This window comes from Acartia tonsa, chromosome 10, assembly GCF_053477335.1.
Source record: "Acartia tonsa isolate MP-2025a chromosome 10, ASM5347733v1, whole genome shotgun sequence".
Taxonomy (NCBI): Eukaryota; Metazoa; Arthropoda; class Copepoda; order Calanoida; family Acartiidae; genus Acartia; species Acartia tonsa.
The window spans coordinates 18,218,067-18,236,462 of NC_137269.1; the positions used below are offsets into that span (position 1 = coordinate 18,218,067).

The 18,396-nt window shown below is 32.7% G+C and overlaps 1 protein-coding gene across 1 annotated transcript in view; it reads right to left on the bottom strand.

The window, feature by feature from the left end:
• Positions 1-8,135: 8,135 nt before the first annotated feature.
• The window catches only part of LOC145330462 (uncharacterized), a 70,679-nt gene continuing 60,418 nt past the window's right edge, over positions 8,136-18,396 (bottom strand). The window contains exons 36-45 of the mRNA XM_080175095.1: positions 18,221-18,330; positions 17,782-17,875; positions 17,277-17,366; positions 13,100-13,175; positions 12,482-12,546; positions 10,746-10,816; positions 9,792-9,916; positions 9,427-9,536; positions 9,154-9,265; positions 8,136-8,951 (exon numbers count right to left, since the gene is read on the bottom strand). Coding sequence (XP_080031221.1) covers positions 8,914-8,951; positions 9,154-9,265; positions 9,427-9,536; positions 9,792-9,916; positions 10,746-10,816; positions 12,482-12,546; positions 13,100-13,175; positions 17,277-17,366; positions 17,782-17,875; positions 18,221-18,330 — 891 coding nt within the window. The 3' untranslated portion in view covers positions 8,136-8,913. The remainder of the gene's footprint in view (positions 8,952-9,153; positions 9,266-9,426; positions 9,537-9,791; positions 9,917-10,745; positions 10,817-12,481; positions 12,547-13,099; positions 13,176-17,276; positions 17,367-17,781; positions 17,876-18,220; positions 18,331-18,396) is intronic.

Here is an 18,396-nt window from a genome sequence, read left to right on the forward strand (position 1 = left end):
TGTTTAATTGCTTCAAGATCCATGATAGATCTATATTAGGGCGGGTTCATATGGGAATTAGACAAAGAGGGGATATGCAACAGATAAAATTAACTTTAAAAAAAATTCTGACGGAAAAAGAATTTTAAAAAATTGATATTTAAAATGCTACCACTTAAAAATGTATTTCATTACTTATTGATATGCAAAGACGACATTAAAAAAAATTGAATCAGAACTATGGCTTCATGGTGCTTCCAGAAAAGGCATTGAGGAGTAGAATCAGGAACTTTTGTCAGTTTCAAAATATCTCGTTCCTAGCCTTAGAAATTAAAAAAAAACCACCATTTTTCCAGGTTTATTGAGAATTGTCCAATTTGTAGAGGTTTTTCGAGATTTTCTCAGGCTAGGAACAAGATTTTTTAAAACGGTCAAAAGTTTCTGATTCTACTACTCAATGCCTTTCCTGTGAGCACAATGAAGCCATAGTTCTGATTCAATAAATTTTTGACTCCCATTTACAAATAGCTATACAATTGTATGTCTGGTCGTCAGCAGTTTTAAGACTTAAGATAAATTTCAAATCATACAGAGGTGTATTATAATCATAAGAATCGTTTGCAGATCCCGGCTTAGGTCTCAGAAAAAAAATGTCAAAAATCGACCCACCCTAATCTATATAGGAAATAAATGTCTATAAATGAGCTCAAGTTTTCCAAATGACAAGTGCTTAAAACTCATGATGCTCCACTAATCCATAATAAACTCTCATTGGCCAGAACAATAAGACCCGTTATATGATTATTTTACTTCATGAAGAATAAATTAATTTCTTTTATATCATGTTGCTATTTGAATTATAATTGAAGTATTTAATTTCTATTTATAAAACAGAAAATTTAAATTCATAATATAGTAAATCTAAGAAAACATAGTTTTAAAATAATTTGATTATAACAACATGTCCGTAAAACCAAACAGACAGGCCATAAAAGTAAGTTGATAAGTAGATGGAGAGGAAACCAATTTTAAAGAATTAAAGGCAGACCAACGATCTTAGAACGTAATAAACAAGAATGACAACATCGAAGTAGCGAAACACAGATAAATAAAACCATTAAGCAAAATATCAAGAAAGAAAAAAAACCAGATTCTTATGATTTTTACAATAAATTTCATAATCCAATTCAATAAAAAAGGCGAAAAATAACATTTTCCTACAGCATTAAAAGCTACTCAATGGCATTATTGACATATATACGGACAAAGTGAGATATAGAGTATATGCTTTAATGTCATTAAAATCGTCTTATAAAAATTCGCCTTATATCTTTAAAAGTAATTATTGAAACAAGGATGTCAACATCTAAAATTAGCGAAGCTCTTCCATGAAAAGAAACAACTAAGCAAATGATCGGAAATTGGGGGCTTCAAAGACAGTAATAGTAATATGAACATTTACACAAAATTTTAGCAGTCTATCTTTTATATAACAGAATGGCTTTGGTTGCTAATATATTGGTCAGTTAGTTCATCCAGTAGGAGTATTAGGGTACATGGAAATTTGGTGCACCATTCAATAACAGATCTATAGTATAGATGTATATACTAAGAGATATAAGTTTTCCGGAATTGTAATGTAGGGAGTAGATTTGAAATCTGCATCAAATTTTAAGGATTTTTTATAAAATTGGTTTTTTGTATAATTCTTTATCTAAAAGCGGAAATACAAATTAAGTTAATTAATTTTGGCATCTGTGATTGGTGGATTTAAAAAATCTGCGCTCTGATTGGATGTCGTACATCATTCAACCAATTAGAGCGCAGGTAGTTTAAAATCCACCTATCCTATTGGTCAAAATTAATTAACTTAAAATGTATTTTCGCTTTTAGATAAAGAATTTTACAAAAAACGAATTTTATAAAAAATCCTTAAAATTTGATGCAGATTTCAAATCTACTCCCTACATTAAAATTCCGGAAAACTTATATCTCTTAGTATATACAGACAACTACCTCCCTTTATTTTTCAATGACCTTTTTCGTCTGCTTCTAAGTTATTTTCGGCTACTTAGCTGTGTTAATATAAGCGACTCCATTGGTTGATTTTCAATGACCCAATAGAAAGGTGGAACAAGGTTGATGCGATACATTTATTTAACTCTTTCTCGCTCTAGTGTTTTACTCTAATATCCAAGTAATAATATATCGATTTTCCTAATGTTATCTAGCGACTGCAATCTTAGCATTTAAGGGCTCTAATTCGGAAACTATGTGAATCTTCCTTAAATAGAGAAACCAATCGGTTCAGTGGTTAGCGAGGCCTTGATATATTGACAAAATAAACGCAAGGCATAAGAGTAGCTTTGTAGATATTGTAGTAAAATTTATTTAATCAAGGTGACTCAACCAAAATAAACATCAAAATTTTTATCTCACTGGCTCCTGTCGCGACGTTGCCATTTGTTGCAATATATATAAGGGCGTGCAGAAGGGTTTTAATTATCCCATTTTATTCCCATACTTGCGGCTATGCCCCTAGAGGCTTCTAGAGGCACTTGGATGGGGGATAGGGTTGTTGATCTATTTTTTTTTTAAATTGAACGCATATTTTGCTTGTATAATTTCAGCTTCGCTACTATTTAATAAAATTCGTCGTTGTTTATCTCAAAAAATAAGTAACATTACCCATGATATGATTTGGTTTTTCTTACTTTTTTTGGGTGCTATTGTAGAAGCGAAGCTTTTAAACAGTATTGTACTTGTTAGAAATTTTTATTTTTGAATGACGTCATTCGCATTGTGCGTATTTTACATTTTCTCTTTTGCATCTAGGGACTTTAAACTCCCCATTAGTTATAATATTTTGCATTTTAGCCAGACTTTTATATGGGATTGTAAATATTAAAAGGTGTTCCCGCAAAGTTGCCTATTTTCCATTTTGTCAAAATAGTTAGGCGCTTTCGCAGAATTTGTAGTTGCATAAAAATTTGTAATTAATAATAAAACATGTTATGGTCCAAAAATCTAGTGTAAATTCTACTGGTCCCCAAGTTTAAAAAAAACGTTTTCTCGTCCGTTAAATTAAAACATTTGATGTATTGATTTTCACAGTCTATAAAGGTCCTAACTTCTTCACAAATAAATATTATCTACATTTAGTACATTGTTACTATTTTCTTACACAAAATATTTCGTTGTTTTGCAGGCTAACCAATGCATGGTTTAGAAAGTTATGATAAGGAGTTCTCATGATGAAAACTGTATTGTACGGACTTTTTAAACCGCCAAAACTCAGGGATCTTAGGGGATAAGATAATGGAAAATAATTCATATACATGCCCAATTATGATAAACTAAATTACCCTTCAGTAGATTAAAGTAAATGGTTGAAAAGTTGGTACAAAACTAGTTAGATTCAACCAAATTCAATAAAGGTACATACAGTTTTTGAGCCGCGAATAAGATAAAATGGTTAAAAAACTTTAGGTACCAGTATGATTAACATACTATGTCCCCTCCCTCCCTGGCAAAAACTACCTACTGATGCAAAAATATAATAATTATTAGCATAAAACGCCTCATAAACTTTAAATAAGGAGAAAGTAAAAAATGTTTCAAAACATGGAGGGAATTAGACTGCAAATTATACTGAGCTGGATCTTTAAATCATTTCAATGGTGCGCCAAATCGGGGTGAGCCAAACTTCCACCAATGAGAGCATAGCATTTTACGAAATGCCGCGCTGTGATTGGCTGAAATTCGGCGCACCATTGAAATGATTTAAAGATCCAGCTCAGGTCCCGAAAGTGTTATAATCGTGATATCTCATTATTTGCTTAAAATCTTTGGGGACTTTTTATAAACTTATATTTGGTTGTACACATCAGAAATGTCCAAACTTTTCTACAAATAATGTCAGTCTACATAAGGAATAATTTTGTTAATCATAATTGTGTGTATGTACTTAAATTTTATTTATTTAAATTTTACAATATGGAATCTAAATACAGGGTGGGGCACATAAATCCGGACTTTTTCAAATTTTTAAACAAATGAACATAAAATCGTCAATTTTAAAGATTTTTTTGAATTTTAAAAACTGGGAGGCAAAATAGGTATATGACTATTAGATTATTAAAAAAATGGCCGCCAGTCTCATTCGCCGCCCCTACCCGCCTCCTCAACCGCCGGCAGGCCCAGGTCAAAATGTACCTGTCTAAGCTGGCAAAGTTCTCCTTGATAGTGGCAATGCGGGAGGTCTTTGTGATATGGGCACGTCTATTGGTGCATGCTTTAAAGTAGCTTTAGGTCCAAAACTCCATTGAATTAAGATCAGGCTGCTGGGAGGCAACATTTCCTTAGGATCGTGAGTAACCGCAGGATCCAAATTAACCCAACTTTCAAGCTACCCTTAGACACGGAGGCTCTTATTTGGACCACAGTTGAGCTAGAACGATGTTCTTTACCTTTTTAGAAATGGCATGACAATTTAGCTACGATTGTCAGCGCAATCAATAGTCTAAAATGAGTTTTAAAGTTCCATATGGGTCGCTGAAATCGAGAACCGAGAAATATTAACAATTTTTCACGATTTTTGACGTTTTTGACATCTTAAAATCTGACACGTTTCACTTTGCTGGAGTACTACGGCCAAGCCATTTCAGATAGAGAGCTCTAGTCTTTTCTAGTGTCTTACTTATGTATCTAAAAGTATCTCCAGCAAGTTTTATAACCCTACCTCACCTACAGCTGGGCTGAGGTCAGATATAGTGGACCCTAGTCGTGAATCAAGATTAAACCACCAGCGCATTTCGAATCTGCCTTGTTGAACATATTCGCGGCCAGCTCGGAGTACACGTCCCCAATCGTCCAAATATTTTTTTTGTGCTGAAAGGTCATTACCTAAGCTTTTTATAGTGGGGTCAAACGTCCTGATTGGTCAAGTAGTTTTGACGCTATGGCCGTTTTAAAAAAGTCCGGATTTATGTGCCCCACCCTGTATATATACATATTATTCTACGCTTCCACGAAAACCTTTTTAGTATCATTTTCTAAAGTTAAATTTGACACAAGTTGATTAAAATAAGTAAATACTTCTTGTATGAGTATGTACAGTACATAGTAATGGATATAGAATGTATGTGGATATTATGACAGGAGAAAAATTGTCGTCAATTTAGGCTGCTAATATAGACATCACTTCTTGGTAACGTTTCATTCAGCAGAAGGGGAGAGGGGATTGGGTAAATGGGTTGAAGTTTAGATCGTTATTTTAGCCAGCTACAAGTTTCATTGTATTAGAGTACATAATAATCAGGTGTAAGATCCAAGTAATAATAAATCCATTTATGTAGTAAACCTAGATAGATAAAAATATTATAGTTCTCTCTTGAATATTAATATTCTAATCTTGAATTAAACTATTTTAATTAAAGGGCTTCAATTAAAAAAACCAAGTAATATAATGTTTAAGTCTACTTACTTGCTTCTGTTGCTTTTTAATTATGCTTCTAAATTTGTTTTCTGTTATTATTTTCGTAAATTAGTGAGGTTTTTCAAGGGAGGGAGGGGACATTGGGGTGTTTATTACACTAGTCCCCAACAAAGATTTATAATAATGTTTTCTTATTCGTTGCCTTTTAAACTTTTGTGACTATTATTGAATTTTCATTGGTTGGTTTATAAAGTTGAGTGTCCCAAACGTTTAAACCACTAATTGCAATCTACAGAAGGGTGAATTTGTGTATCATCATTTAGGATTTACATAAACATATTTGCAATTGTCTTATTTCCTTTAGATCACTGGGTTATCTAATACTATTTATTGTCACCTTTTTTTGTTTGTTGGTGCGCCACTAATTGACATGATTTTCATGCATCTGTGAGTGAAGCATCCATATAGCTTTTTCAAAATTGAATCTATGTATGTTTAAATGTTTAAGAATCTCATTTAAATCTTATTCGTTGTACATTTTAAAAAGTAAATTGTTGAACATTAAGTAATCTATCCATAAAAAATGTTATATTAAATGTTATCTGATGACAAAACCAGCCAAAACCAATAAATGGCGTCCTGTCCATATTAGCAACCTAAACTGACGACAACTTTTCCTCTGTCGATATATCAACGATTACATATACATTCGTATAATACAACAATGTTTCTTTATCAATAAAAAGCACTAGGTATATAGTGTTTTATGCATCACTACTAAAGGTCATAATTGTCCTTATCTTGAAAAATTTAGAATGTGAAATGTTAATATTGATCTAAAGTATTTAAATTTGATGTTTTGTGTTCCTGAGCTTGTGAGCAGTAAAGTTAACTGCCAAAGAAACTTGTGATTTATTAAACAGGTTCAACTACAAATACACATTTCCTTGTAGTAGTCAATGGAATAGAACAGAGCTTTCCCTTGAAGTGCCTATGAAGCACTCAACCCAAGCATTACTTTTGAAATAAATTAGAAATAAAGGGCAGGTTTTTTTTTCAATGCCTTACTACTGCGGAGGCTCTAACCCTGCGGGGCTTTACCTTAATGCCCTAATTTACATGATCTAACCTGAACTAACGTAATAAACAAACAAAAAACTTACCCTTTCCCCCCCTCTTATTTTCATCCGTATATAAATAGTTTAATTTTTTTAATAATTATATTGTACAGAAATTTCGTTTTTATTATTAAAATCCTCATAATAAAGTAATATGATGTTTTTGTGTATGTCTGTCTATACCAAAAGATCTCGCTAACCACTGTTTATTGTGTTTTACAACCCATCTAGGGCAATAAATCTATTGTGAGTTGGCAAAACACAGATTCCTTATAGACAGAAATCTTGATTTTCGGATAGGTGTAATACTTGATCTTTATTGTCTAATTTTGAGAATTGCAATTATATAGTTGTTTGGTCTGTGATGGTAACCTGAAGCTAATATTATATTCTTGCATTCATCAGTTCCATTACCTCCGTTGCTCTTCTTTTTCTGTCTTTAGTCCATGACTTAGATAAAATGTAACGATAGGAACTGTAATTATAAGAAATAAATTATACGAAATCGCATTATATAAAATGACACTTCACCGTTAGGTACAACTTTAAAGCAGAGCAACTCTATAATTAATACATGTACGTCCGTTGGTTCATTCAAAACTAATTTTCAAATCTTTGAAAACTTAAAGAAATGATTTTTATCATATTCATCTGATTTATTTTTGGAATAATACAACTAGGTACATTGTTATAGGCGACGCATATCTATAATCATTAATTAAGTATTAAAATGCTAGTATGTCATTTAAGAGTATCCTGAATTTAGGCAATTTTGCAACAAATTTACACATAAAAGAATAAATTTATATTGTCCTATTGACACTCAAGTGTTAATGTTAAGTTGTTCTTTAGTCTGAATTTAGAGCTTTGCTTTTATGGATGGTGTTATTTTTGTTATTTTTCATATTTTGACAAGGAACTGTGATTCTGGCAAATCATGCTTCTTAACAAACTTCATAATGGTTGTATAGAAAATAAAAAAGTACAAATTGTACAATCTTAAGTTGACAACAAAGGCTACCATCATCAGTTGAAAATCTCATCTAAGATTTGAGACTGAAAACTTTACAGAACAAAACCTTTGGATACCAAACAATATTGGAATTCAAAAGTCATAAATATGTCTCAAAGTTACAGTAACTAGTTCTTACTTTAGCCTGCAATTTTTCTGTGATAATGTTGTGATCAGTTTATATTGGAAAACAAACAATATCAACTAAATTTTCAGCCATTCCAGTCCAATTTAAAAGAATCTTTTTACTTTTTACTTCTTTAAATGAGTTCTTAACCTCAGATTTTCCTTCAAACTTATGTTGTACAAATGACTGTAAAATATACGTGGATATTATGACTGGGGTCAGTTTGTTCAACCAGTAGGATTAGGGTGGGTTGGGATTAAGATTTTAAATTGTTAATTAAAGAAGGCCTTATAAATTTTGGTATATTTTTTATCTTAATTTTCGGTGCATTTTCTTTAAAAAAATATAATTTAGGAGGAGGTGCAGGGGGTTAGATGGATGAATCGATGATCTATCTTAGTATAATGGGATGAAAGCAAAGATTTACTGCTATAACATAGTCATGTTTAAATCAAAGTAAAACAGTGCTAAAATATTTATTAAAAAAATCAAACAATTATCACCAATGAGTTAATAAACAGATCTAAAACAATTTTAAAATTCTATTTTCATAATCTACAGCAAAAAAAATTATCACTTTTTTAAAATTCTTCTTTGCTTTCCTCTAAAGCGTCTAGCGAGCACAGTACCCCCCCCCCCCCCCCCTACCTATTTTTTAAGATTTTAAAATTAAGGGGTTGGGCTAGTTTATTTTATTTGCCTGTAACCAATATAACCTAACCTAACCTAACCTGAAGTAAAAAACAAACACAAGAATAACCAACAACAATTTCAGTTTATTTCAAAAGAGGGGGTATTCGACTTGACATTTGGAAAACCTATTTTAATTTTATATTTTCCTTACATTTTCTGGCTCTTAGGCCGAAAGAAAGAACAAAAAATTCGGGTATAGTACCTTTCGTGTCAACACCTTTTAAGGGCAATTCGTCGTTCTTTTACAGTAGTTTTTCTCCTATTTCTAGCCCCTGCGTGGGGCTCTAACCCTGCGGGACAATCATCTAACCTAACACAGCCTAACCTACCCTAAACTAAATCACATGCTACTGTGAAAGTACGACGAAACACACTTTAAGAGGCGTTGTCACGAAAGGGACTATACCCAAAAATTCTAATTATTAATTTCTTTGTGTTTCTATATTTGAAATCATCAATAAAATGTGTTTTATAATATTTTTGACATTTAGAATATAACAAAATAATATGCTCTAAGCCATAAATATTTCATCTACTAGGTTCTATTCTACAATTCCCATTGTAGCACCGTCGCCTCTCTTCCACCTAAAGCAAATAATATAATTAATGTTTCTCTAGCTAAATCTATTCCCGGGGAGGTAAGTGGTTGGGTCGTAGAATGCCCGCTAAACTTTATAGCCTCTTTTAACTGTGTGAAAGATAGAAATAATACAAAGCTAAACAGATCAAAGGATAGTAAAATGATCTTTCCCTTATGGTTGGCTGGAAGGTTGGACCTTTTACTTACCCACGGAAATAAGGTTCCCGTCTTGTGTGAATGCAACATTAGTTACATGAGACGAGTGTCCGGTTAGCTCCACACTTTCTATTTTCATCTGAATGGCTGGATACTCATACACCTTCAAATTAAAAAATAAACATTTTAAATTGAATAAATAATACCCAAAAACTATTTACAATATTACCTATGCCTTTGTCCTATTTGTAAACTTTACCTAAACTTTTAATTTTTGTTTTATGTATTTTTTTTGTAGTGGAAATATTAAAAAGTAAATTTTACCTGAACTTTACCGAAGTCATCTCCAGCGGCCAGAAGAGCAGCCTGGCCCTGGCCTGACCTGGCACACGCATTCACATCAGTCCCGTCTCCATCTCTGTTAGACCAGACACCTAGATATAAGTATTAATCGATATGTGATTTGTATGCCAACACTATATCAAACTCTAAAATGTAACAGGACAGAATTTCGAGGCCTATGTAAGCTGTAATTATCTGTCTAGTACCTAAACTCTGGAATGTAACAGGACAGGATTGCGAGGACCAATCTATATCAGCGTATTTATCTATCTATTACCTAACTCTGGAATGTATCAGGACAGGATTGCGAGGCCCAATCTATATCAGCGTATTTATCTATCTATTACCTAAACTCTGGAATGTGACAGGACAGGATTGCGAGGCCCAATCCAAGTCAGCTGTTTCCGGCTCAACTATCTGATCGCCAGTTTCTGCTTTCCAGTACAGCAATTCATGATCACCAGAATTAGATCTAAATTCAAAATGATTTATGACTTACAATGATTTTATAGTGAAATTCATGTAGACAAAGAGACAAAAACAACTTTACAAAAATAACTTTAGATAAAAATTTAAACATGTTATTTGTCTTTGGATAAAGAAAGACAGAAAAATTCAATTTCTTATTTTAGATTTTGTATCCCCCCCCCCTCATTTTTTTTTGGGGGGGGGGTTTGGGGTGTCCCACCCCCCAAGAAAATAGTTATAAACCTTCCCGGGACCTATGAGAAGCTACCTTGTTAAGGAGAACCCGATCGGTTCAGCGGTTAGCGAGATCCTTCGGTACAAACATACAAACACACAAACAGACAAACACACAAACAGATTAACAGACAAACACAAAAAGACAAACACACAAACATCCTGTTACTTTATTATAAGGATTAAGGCTGTTGGAAATGTTTCATTAAATATTTATTTTTGATTTCAGAGTTTTGATTAACTATGAAACATTTCTACAACAGCCCTTCATAAAACACTAGAGGCTGTGCCCATATCATCTATGGTTTCTGTAATCATGGGGGCAGAAAGGGGCTAGAAAAATAGCCTAAAACCATCCCAAGAATTAAATATTAAAATGAAAAAGCCTTAAATCAATATGGGACCTATGTGAAGCTTACCTTAAATAGAGAACCCTATCAGTTAAGTAGTTATTAAAATCATAAGCTTCAGACAAAAAACTTTGACTGCTTTATATAAAAGAATAAATCTTTATTTTCACAGCTTTTCTGGAAATAGCAGATTACATATAATTAAACAGACGACCTGTTGCTTTGAAAATTTCTACTTTTAAATACTACCTTATAACTGAAGAATCAGCTGACCAATCCAGAAATCTGATGTAGCTTGAATGTCCAGTACACTCAGAAATCTAAAATAAAAATTTTGATTTTGAAGTATTTAAAAAAAGTATTTTGCCTCCCACTATTCCACCAATGAATGAAAATAAGTTCTCATTGATAGTTTTCAAAACCCATTTACTTATAACATGCAGAAAATACATTAAGTTTTATCAAAAGGGGGTGGAAAATGTAAATATTTGCTTAACTACTATATAACTAGCTAGCTGCTGCCCCCCCCCCCCCCCTAGCTTATTCAACATGGTAAGAATGAGGCAAATATATAGCCTAAAACCACCCCAAGGTCTAAATGTTAGAAAATAATTGCCAAAAACAAACAATCTGGAACCTATGTAATTCTTCTCTATAAAGGAGAACTCAATCAGTCCAGCAGCTATTGAAATCTTAAGCTTCAAACATAAAAAACCTTACTACTTTATATTAAAGGATAAAGTTAATAAAAAAATAAGATATTTTATTATCTATGGTTTTATAGTCAGTTGTCTGCGGATTGGGAAATAAAAATGACAGTTTTGTTTCTTTTTATGTTCTCCTCACGGTTCAGGATTTGTTTCTTATTCAGCATGTTTGAATCGGATTCAAAGCCGTTATGATATAAATATTCTTTGATCTACTACAAAGTAGTCAAATTCAAACTTTATTTTATTTTTCCTCTTTATTTTTTACAGAGATCAGGGATTGTGCTCCGCGATAAAACTTGGTTTTAAATGACACAGCACAAGAAATAGGGATTTATGGTGATCAAATTACCATTTGGACCTTTTATAATTGTCCTATTAATTTCAAACTTTGCATAATGGTTTCTACAACAGTTATATACGATTCATGAAGCGTTGCAACTCCATAAACAGAAATAACGCATGTCCATTTAATTTTGTAATTATCCTATCCAACTGATTTTTTAATAGGTCCTATTCCTAGGACAACAAGGTACAGTATTATAACCTAGGCTTCTCTATAATCAAATCCTAAAAATAAAAGCATGTCCTTTTACCATACTATTTATTTACGTAATTTTGCAACAAATTTATGGAAATTTTTGTTTAGACTTACAAATTAATGTTTTCTTTTTAAGAGCGTCGCATTTTATTCCATGATTCATATTTCAGAATATATGTTCCTTACTCTCCTTTTATACGAAAAAGAGGGGAGAAAGTATATCAAAAATGAAATTATTACCATTTTTAACAGCCCTGTCTTTCTCAAATGCTCCATATATAAATTAATATAATCACAAAATTCCGAATATTAATTGGGATATTAACCTAATTTTTACATTGGCCTGGGGGAGGGAAAAATAAGATTTACTGTATAGTTCAATTTCTAATTTGAGAAATAATATGTCTAATATCTATGTTAAGATCAGCTGTTTCTTATTCATGTTTTTACGACACTTGTTCTGCCTAGTAATTTTTTGACGTTATTTCTTGGGAGGGTAGTGGTATCCTTCCCCAAAATATCAGTTATAAACCTTTATAGAACCTATGAGAAGCTCTCCTGTAAAGGATAACCATATTGCTTGAGTGGTTAGCGAGATACTTCGGTACAGACACACAGACACAAACCCTTCTAATACTTCTAAGCATTGTAAGGATAATTCTTTTTGATTGCTGAAAATTCTTAGAGATTCTTTTAAACCGATTCATTAAAATCATTGACAAAAAAAATTAAGTTACCTTTTGATAATTTTCATGATGTTCAGAATTAACTGTATATACATAGATCTTCTGATCATGACAACCTAGATAATTTAAATTATCAGAAAAAAATCAAATAATCAATCCAATTTTTTGGTCATTTTTACACAATAGGCAAGGTACAATATTGAATGCGTTTTTAATAAAAATCTTAGTTTACATTTTCTATTTGATTAGATCGACGAATAACTATCCTGTGTTAATTTTCACTGGTATTTACTAAGTATCTTATAGTAAGGTATGTTATCAAAGGCCATGTTCAAGTCAAACAAACACAAATTAAGAGATTTTAACAGGACTACCTTACTTTTTATGTTTTTGAATATTTTTAATATATAACCAGTAAGTCTTTGGAACCAGGTAATTTATTTGCAGACAATTTTCCACGAATATTGAGAAAAAAATAAGTAAATCAATAACATTTTTAACATGTAAGCCAGGGCCATCGTCCCCTCGAATCTAATCTATTAATTTTTTTTATCCGCAAAAAGCTGTCTATCTTGCGATACGATAAATAACAATTTATAAATTTAACGAATATTAATGTCGGCATAATTAACTATCAATTAAGTAAATTCCCTATGTATTAATCCTTACCTACTGCCAACATCTGATTATTAGGACTAAACTTGAGTGTTTGAATTCCTTCTGCGTGCTTCTGGACTGCGTGATCCTAAAATAAAATAGCATAATAATGAAATAATCCTTTTCTTTTTCTTTCTTTCTTTCTTTACCTACAACTTTTAACATCTGTAACATCTGATGTTTAAAAGAAAATAGGTAGGTTTTACGCATTTGTACGGTCCTAGTTGACTTTGTAATTCCTTACTTTTGTGTTACAATTGAAAATTATCATTCTATGTATTTAACGATGCTAAGATTGAATGAATGTTATGTAATGTTTTTATTTTATTTTAGTAAAGGATTTTTATTAAAAACTTCTGAATGTACATCCATACAGAATTACACATTAAACCGTAGTCGTATAATATAATGCCTAATATATCATCTAAAAAAAATTTCTACTTCTCTTATTTTTGGTTTTATATCTAATTACTCGTGCTGTATAAAGTTTTTCCTAAAATATGAAATATTAATGCATAACATACACATGGGAAATTTGTGTCTGCCTGTTTATGAGTTAGTATTCTATCTTCCTCTTAAATAGAAATATGGAATTTACTTCATAACCAAAACAAAAAATATTATATAAAGTAGTATGGTTTTTTGGTCTGAAGATTAAAATTACAAAAATCCTATATGCTAGGGCGCAGCAGCTATTTAAACTATATATAGAAGAATGAGAGAGGAAAGGATAGAAAGAAAGGAGAGAAAAAACTGGAAAATGCATGAAATTTCAATATTTCCTGTATACGCAGCTTGCCAATAACCATAGATAAATTAATAGATAGGTAGGTTTGTTTGTTTGTTTAGCCCTCGTCATCCCAACCTGGATCATCATCATTTCGGACCAGGTTTAAAAACCTGGCTGCTTCCAAGGGTTTAGACCAGAGGTCTCTGACATTTAGTGTTGTGGGATTGCCTCGACAGTTGAAAAGGTGCTTAGTGGTGTGTGATGCGTCATTGCAATGAGGACAAACATCTTGTATTGGTGTAGGTTGATTCTGGCTAATACGGGCCTTGTAACTATTTAAATAATTACTGTAGCCAGATCTCAGTTGGGCAAGTGTGGATCTTGTTTCTCTGGGTAGGGCCTTTGCAGAGTCTGAGATCTTTGGGGGGGGGGGGGGGGGTGGCATTTAGGACCTTATTTTTTGCCATGCTGGTTATTTCTTCTCGGACGCAACTGGTATGGATATTCTTCAGCTGTTTTTTGTAGATATCAGGAGGCAATTCAGGGTATGATATCTGTTGGATTTTCTCGCCAAATTTTGAAGACAGTGTATTTTTCATTTGGCGGGGGGGTGGGGGGGCAGATAGGTTTATTCTGTTGGGGTGGCTGGGTTGCTGTGTAGACAGTAAAAATTGCTGACTAAGCATCTCACAGTGTGGCTGTACTCGCATTATTTTGGTCTCGTGATGAAGATGGTCTATGTCTGTCATTAGATGACAGCCAGTAGCAACACGGAGGGCGGCATTTTGAGCTGTCTGGAGATCCTTCCATGAGGTGGAAGATAGGTAGGTACTAGGTATCTGCATATATATCTATCTAACTTTCTATTTATCTACTTTCCTATCTAACCATTTATCTATATATTTAGATATGTTTTTTCTATTTATCTTTGTTTATATCTATTTTTCTCTCTCTATATATAAAACTAGCAAGGGGGGAGTTGAATCCCAATACCTATATTTTAATTTAGACCCCTAAATAGTTATAAACCTCCCCGGGACCTATGTTAAGCTACCCTGTTTTAAGGAGAACCCGGTTAGCGAGATCCTTTGGTACAGACAAACAGACATCCTATTACTTTATTATAAGGATTGTATATTCAAGTAAACTTAAAAGATAACAAGGATGACAACATCCATAAAAGCGAAGCACTGAAACGGTAGGACAAACGGACATTAACACTTGTATAGTGTCAGAACTGAATAATCAGAATATAAAAGTATAAGAGTCGAAGCAAAATTGTAAGTAAATTTGTTGAAAAACTGCTTGATACAGAATAATGTTTAAGGACATACTTACATTTTTAAACTTAATTATAGAGTTGCTTCGCTTATAATATTGTACTTTGTTGTCCCAGGAATCTATATACCAAAAATCAGATCAAACGGATAATTAGATCACATAAAAATTTGTTGTTAAAAAAGTAGAAAAAATCAACATGTTTAAAATGGATGTACGGACATTCTGGTAATGATTATAGAGTTGCTATGCTTTCTAAATCGCACCAAACTACTACAGGAATGACCATGCAAAGTTTGAAATCGATAGGAAAATTCTAACATGCCTAAATTAACGAAAAAAAGCTATCTATCTCGGACGGACGTACGGACGGACCGACCCTAATTATAGAAAAGCTTCGCTTTTAAAAAGCTATATTCATCTATATTTCTATCTGTAAATCTATATTTCTATCTATCATAATAGAAAGATAATTTAAAGTATTGTATGCAAGCCAACAAGGTTCAAAGCCAAGTAAACTTTTCAGAAGGTTTTACAAAATAAAAAAAAATCCACAACAAAAAATATTATGTTTTTCCATATTTAAAAGCTCTCAGCAGGGGCGTCCAAGCTTTTTTATTTTGGGGGGGGGGGGGTAAAATTTTGAAAATAAAAATTTGGGGGGGGGGGGGTAATCTTTATTTCATAGAGGCATTTTTTTATTTGGGGGGGGGGGGGGGGGTAAAAATTGAAAGTCCAAAATTTTTTTTGGGGGGTGGGATAATCACCCCTTTACCTCCCCCCCCCTCTTGGACGTCTATGGCTCTCAGCTAGCCATAAAGCCAAACCAAGACTTCAATTTAAGCCTAAAACCAAATCAGGACCAATATAAAGACACAAATAAGAAAAGAACTTAATCGATTTGGTATTAAGTGAGAATACTCTATATCTATAAAACAAATTAGCTTGATTTCTGTCCGTCCGTCTGTCTGTCTGTCCGTCCCTTAAGTGAGAATACTCTATATAATATCATATTGTATCTCTACTATTAAAACTTTCTTGGAGCATTAATAAATTTCAGTACTGACTCTCTCATTTACCGATATCATGTACTTTATACTTAATTCTAAAGGTATGCTCTTATATTTACACTTGTTATTTTAGCCTTGGTAACCTATAGAGGACGGGATACAAAAGTCTTTGATTACTCGGCTAAACGTCCTAAAGACAACCAACCTTTTATTAAACGTCCTTGTCTGGCAGTCCTAACTGTGCATGGTAATGAGTGGCTACGCTACTAAAGGCATCGTTTTTATGAAAAAAATCCATTGCGGTAATTCTGTCTTTTAGCAGATTTTTGGCTATTTTCATTTTTTTTTACATATTTTTCTATATCTTTGGTGTTTTTTGGTCAGAATTTCAAACTTTTTTTGGGATGACAAAATATTCCCATTTTTCTTAGCACCCAGTATGTAATTTACTTTGACCGTCGGTCTATCACTTATCATACAAAATAAATTAAGGTTTTGTGTTTATTTTCTCCAATAATTATATTCTAAAATTTAACAAATACACTTTAAATCTACTTGTACATATTCCCATACACGTTTTTTTGTGCTTCGCTACTTATGGATGTTGTCATCCTTATTTTTAGTATAGTTGGGACTAGAAACTTTAAGGGAAACTGCCCTAAAATATCATATTAGTAACAACAGAGCACCAAAATACACAGTGTTTTTGGTGTGTCCTTTAAATTACATATGCACATATATATGAATAGTTTAACAATGTGCAAAGGTTGCAACATCATCTCAATATCAAAATATATTACCTGTAAAATATGGCGATAAACGCTGTGTCGACAAACAGTTAAACAATTTATGGTTTTCAAATGACATTACTGAACTAAACCTTACTTCATCAAGACAACCAACCCTTTAATTGAACGACCTTTGTCTGAGAAGTACCAACTGTGCATGGTAATGGTTTGCGCATGTTTTGGGCCAAGGCATTCCCTACAATCTAAAATATTTATGTTTCGCTCCTGACATAGCAGCAATAGAGCCATGTTTAACGTCTTTAGATATGACGCAGTGTCGGGGTTACAAACAACAATAAGCAATATTGGCAAAATAAGAATATTATAAAAGATGCCTGTTTTATACCTATTTAATAACTAGAACCTTTATCATTAAGTCCTACCTTAGTTTCAACTTTAGCTAGATGTAGGACACCACCTGTAGTACCTACTGCATATAGTTCTCCGTCAGCTGATATATCAACACATTGGGCCTTAATAAAACAAAATTTAGGGCTTTTTAAATTAATGCCCTAAACATTATAAGATGTTTGATAAAACGAACTTTATTTTAGTCAAATTTAGTATGGAGCCCCATACCTGCCGTACTTTTAATCACTACTAAAGCTAATATAAGCAAAATAATCCTTTTTTTCTTCAAAAAGTTTACACATTATAGAACAATATAGTAAATTCAATTGGCACTTCTCAATGAACAGTCAGACGATTACAATTACATTATAGCTTTTGGGCAATGGCAATCTCCAAGGAAAACAATTCTTTCAGTTGTACAGCAGAAAATGAATACAAAATGAAAATCATAGCATTATTTTTTTCTTGTTTAAATTTTTTTTCCCACGGAGGTAAGTACTTATGTTTTGGGTAGATTCTGACCTTGATTTTATTTACCTGGCCATTGAGATGAACAGCCCAGAGATCAATATGAGCCACCGCGTCCCACATGATCACATACCCGTCATAACCACAGGTAAGAAACTCATCCCTGTACATATAATAAATTTATCAAGCAGCGTAGCTACTCTATAACTAAGTTGAGTCCTTTGTTAGTCTGTATGCCATCGTAACCAAACATATATTCAATTCATTATACAGCCTCTCTAAATTTTTCTTCACACTTACTTACTAAAAACGTTCTCAGAAGAGATTACCATCTTCAATCTTTTACATTTAATGAATAGACCATAATTTTTGTTTTTTTCTGTATCATATCTGTATTATGATAAACATCTTTTATATGGGTTTGGCTAAGATTAGAACCAATCAACTACCCGACAACTTGCGGCTGTTACACTACAGTCGTGGGTGGACCATTAATTTAATGTTGAACCTGAAGGGATGTGCAGCAAGTCCCCAAACATCTTGATAGTGTCCCAGAACAACACGTTCCACCTCCCAATCCTGGATGCCCGAGTCACCCTCTTCCAGTCGGAAGGTTGCCTGCCAATATATGTCAAATACTAAATTTGTTCTTGGTAGCCTTACTACTCTATCACAAAAGCATGG